Source organism: Mauremys mutica, chromosome 13 (genome assembly GCF_020497125.1).
Source record: "Mauremys mutica isolate MM-2020 ecotype Southern chromosome 13, ASM2049712v1, whole genome shotgun sequence".
Classification (NCBI taxonomy): Eukaryota; Metazoa; Chordata; order Testudines; family Geoemydidae; genus Mauremys; species Mauremys mutica.
In genome coordinates this window covers 51,893,828-51,898,458 of record NC_059084.1, presented here as the reverse complement: position 1 = coordinate 51,898,458, position 4,631 = coordinate 51,893,828, and the positions used below count along the sequence as shown (strand labels likewise).

The 4,631-nt window shown below is 49.8% G+C and overlaps 1 gene segment (V, D, J or C); it reads left to right on the top strand.

Annotated features, from left to right (window-relative positions):
- The first annotated feature begins 477 nt into the window (after nt 1-477).
- Nucleotides 478-2,036, top strand: LOC123347679. The segment is given in 3 exon segments: nt 478-598; nt 692-987; nt 1,821-2,036. Coding segments are annotated over 3 exon segments (558 nt in total).
- The last annotated feature ends 2,595 nt before the right edge of the window (nt 2,037-4,631 follow it).

The window sequence follows — 4,631 nt, the reverse complement described above, 5'->3', positions numbered from 1 at the left end:
TTGGGCAAGTCCCAACCAGCCAGATTGAAAAGTGAATTAGGTTCCCAGAGAAGGACATTGGCCCCGAATGACGCTATGAAGGCTCCTAAAGTTTCCCCTAAATTCCATTGAAATCAAGAGGTGTTAGAGGCCTGGTCAATTCTGTAGACCCCACAAGGTGCCTTCCTGCATTTGAGGGCACCCAGAGACCTTTCAAAATCTCCCGCACTGAGCCTGGGTCCCCGCTGTAACACGATTGCACTTCTCTGCATCACTGGAGTGCGGGGAGGTTAAATACACTGAATCTGTGAGGCGCGGAGATATTGTGGTGAGAGGCGCGCCCAGGCCGTCTGACTCCTGAACCCGGAGCCCTGGGGCGAGTCACTCAGATCACTGGCAGCAGGAGTGTGTGTCTCTTATAAAGTGGGGACATGCAAATGAGGGAGACAGTTTCCTGTTTAAATCTGTGCCTCTCTCTGCCCAGGCTGCACCCGGAGACACAATCCGCAGCCCCTGGGTCTGTGCAGTGACCAGCCAGTTCCCTGAGAACTTTCCCCTCCAGCACCCGGGACAATGAGATTTTTCCTCCTTGTTATTTTCGCTGTAGCCGCTTTGGAAGGTATTTTCCTCCTCTGAATAACTGACAGAGTGAGAAGAATTTTGTGTTACTGGGGTTTTTATATTGATATTAATGGCCTGTCTTTATCCCCAGGTGTCCGGTCCCAGGAGTTGGTGGAGTCCGGAGGGGATGTGAAAAAGCCCGGAGACTCTCTCCGCCTCTCCTGCAAAGCCTCCGGGTTCACCTTCAGCGGCGCCTACATGAGCTGGGTCCGACAGGCTCCTGGCAAGGGGCTAGAGTGGGTCGCTTATATAAGCACGGGTGGGAGTCCTATATACTATCTTGATTCAGTGAAAGGCCGATTCACCATCTCCCGGGATGATCCCAAGAGTGAGCTGTATCTGCAAATGACCGGCCTGAAGCCCGAGGACACCGCCCGCTATTACTGTGCGAGAGACACAGTGACACGAAACCGGTTTGTGATCCTACAAAAACCCAGGCTGCGGAATCGCGCTTCTCCCGGCAGCCGCGCGGGGGCAGCAGTGACACACACACCGCTCCGGGCTGGGACAGGAGACCCGGCACCCGGGTGAATGTAACACAAACCTCCCGGCAGTTTTAACCCTTCCGTTCCCGGGCAACGTGTCTCCCCTTCCTGCCCGGAGCCCCGCTGGGTGCAGAGATCCCTCGCTTCATCTGTGAACCCCAATCCGGGGTGAGTCCTGTTCTGAGTCGCTCTCCCCTCGCAGACCTGGCACGTTGGCTCCCCCAGGGCCCGTCTCGGTGTCAGACTCACAGGACAGCGTCTGTCAGTGCAACGGGACAAGCACATTGGGGTTCGCATCAGACCCAAGGGATGGAGCGAATTGCTCCTGGGGCCAAATCCTCCGCTGGTGTAAAGTCACCGCAGCTGCTTCCGCTAGACTCGAGAGACTCCTGATTTACACGAACTGGGGATCTGGTTGTAACCGTGCCTCGATGGGTCACAACTGAGAACACGAAATTCAGGACAAAGTGCTGAGAAACAGGGCAAATGCACCCTATAACCGTGCAGTATCTGAGGGCTTCACCATCATTAGTGAATTTTAAGGTAGGGAAGCATCATTCCCATATCCCAGGTGAGGAACTGAGGCACTGAGAGCTTAAAAGGGGAGATTTTCAACGGGACAAACATGAGTTAAGGTAGCCAACTGACACTGATTTTCATTGAGACTCTCTCCGCCTTTCCTGCAAACCCACCGGGTTCGACCTCAGCAGCTACTGCATGAGCTGGGTCCGCCAGGCCCCTGGGACGGGACCGGAGTGGATCGGGGAAATACACCCAACTTCACCTACCATCAACTACGCCCAGCCCTTCAAGGGAGGCTTCGCCACCTCCAGGGACAACCCCAAAAACCTGCTGTATCTGCAACTGACCGGCCTGAAGCCCGAGGACACCACCCGGTATCACCGTGCTAGACACACAGTGAGCAGATTAAAGCTATTAAACACGGAATAAAAACCGATCTGAAATGATACAACTTTACCAACACGCCACAGAGGGCAGCAGTGAATTACACTTAAATGCTGTTACATTAAATCATTTAAGGCATTAGTATTAAAGAGCGTGTTTGTGTTAATATCAGCATGTAAATATTTAGGGATTTCTATGTGTTTTAGTGATATGAGACAAACATTCTTTCAGCTCTTGAATAGCCACTGACATTACCGAGAATTAAGTGTGAAGTTAAATCCGTGGCACTGCGAATTGTGCTGAACTGGAAGTGGAGTCCTGCACAGAGATGGGGTTAAGCAAATGCCTAAGTGCTTTCCTGAATCAAGACCTAAGAAATTTTTCTAGGCTCTACATGAAATCACGAATTAACTTGCATCCTTGAAAATCATCCCCTGACCTACTATCTCCTTAAACTGTTTGGAATATCCCAGCCCCAGACTGCTGTGGGATTTTACATAATAATGTTTGTAAGAGATTGCCCACACTGAAATGTTGCTGACCTGTGCCTCTGAGCGCACAGGTCCTCCACCCATTAGAGAGTTTGCTCCCGATTTTCAAAGGAATTCAACGTTGTGAGGTTTCCAACCCCCACGGGATTTAAGAAGTTACATTGCTTAAGTTAAGATCCTTTAAAAACTCCCCTGTATCAGAATGCATCAACACAGGGACAGGGCTCAGCTTCTAAGGTCTATGTATTGCTGTTATTTTTTATTATTTTATCCAGCGTTCCCATAGAGACTTTCATTTAGTTTTGTTGACATTTTTATCTGTATCATTCCCTATATACAGTGGGTGTTGAAAATAATATTGACACTAATACTAAGAAGAAGAAGAGTGACATAACACTGCTGTGCAGCTGATTTTTTTTAATAGCCCCACTCAAAGCAATGGGAGTTCTCTCTCAGTCACACTAACACATGCGTACAAATACCTGCAGGGTTATATTCCTAGGCTGGAGATTCTTTCAGGTACCGACTGTCCATTTTCACTATAGGATTTAGCAGAGTTTAGCTCTTTAGGACTTCTGGCCTACGGCATTCAAAGCAGGCTAGGGGTACCCACACCTGGTAATTGCACAGACCCAGAGGGCTGAGAGTCTCTGGGTGCAGCCTGGACAGAGAAAGGGACAGATTTAAACAGGAAACTCTCACTCTAATTTGCATATCCTGCTCCTTATAAAAGACACAAACTGATTTGATTTATTAGTTTCAGTAGGGCTCAGAGGAACTCCACCAGAGAGGTACTTTGGGGCCATCTGCCTGTCCCAAGTCAGGGTAAAGGAGGAGGGTTGGGCGTGGGGCTAGCAACTCCACCCCGTAAAAAAATCAGCTTGCTACAGAAACGCCAACAATAGAGATAACAGAGGCTTTTATCCTGGAAAAAGAAGGGTCTTCAACTCGAAGATGCATGACGCTGGGTGGTGAAAGCCCCGAGGAAGCCACTAAGCCGACCACCCTTCTTGCAACCAGGAGGATTACCATCGGCACATGGAACGTGAGGACCATGTACGAGTCAGGAAAGACGGCGCAGGTTGCAGCAGAGATGAGGAGCAACAACCTGACCCTACTAGGCATTAGCGAGCATTAATAGCTGCCTCAGAAGGATTCTCCAGATCCGCTGGCCAGACACCATCAGTAACATCCACCTCTTGGAGAGGACCCGTCAACTCCCAGCAGAGGAAGAAATTAGACAAGCAGCCAACCAACATCACCAGACAGGCACTGCGGTGGAACCCCCAAGGCAAGCGGAAAAGAGGCCGTCCACGGAATACCTGGCGACGCGACCTTCAGGCTGATAGCAAAAAAATGGGCTATACCTGGAACCAGCTAGAGCGAATGGCCCAGGATAGAAGACTCTGGAGATCTGTGGTTGGCGGCCCATACCCCGATTGGGGTGACGGGCATGAGTGAGTGAGGGCTCAGAGGGAGGGAGGGAGATTGTCCCAGACTCTGCGTTTGTGCAGCGATGGGCACAGCAGCCACCCCAACCCTCTTCCTGGTTTCCTGTGAGACCCACCAGTCATTGGGGTGTGACATTATTGACATGAACTGTGACCATATAGATCATTGTTGCAACCAAGGTCCTATAGTTGCACCAAGTCTTGTACAAAGGAAATCAAATGAGGTGTCTATGGAAAGGCTGTAATTTGCTGGCTACGATCATGCTGTCTGTACGTGTGCATCATTTTTGCATTTGAAGTTATGAATATTGGCTACGTTCTTGTTTCTCAGTGTGTTTGGTTCTAAGTAGCATCAGCTAAGCATTTTGAGACAGGACTATTCTGAGGAAGTGCCCAAGCAAGAAACACTTAACTGACAGTGGACCTTGGGAAACTCCAATCCACATCCGAGGAGCCTTCCTGGGACCGTTAAAGGTACCATGTGAGCAATGGCTGCCTCCCGCAAACTGAGTCATGCGTGGACATGTGACTGGCCCATCTGACTCCAAACTCCATCTTGCTGCAGTGATTTTCCACAGTATGAAAAAAGGGGTCCTTCCATATGGCAGAGAATATAAAAGGCCCTAGAAACCCCTTCATTTTGTTTTCAATCCTGCTTCTGATCTCTGGAGGATCTATGCTTGAAACTGATGCTCTGA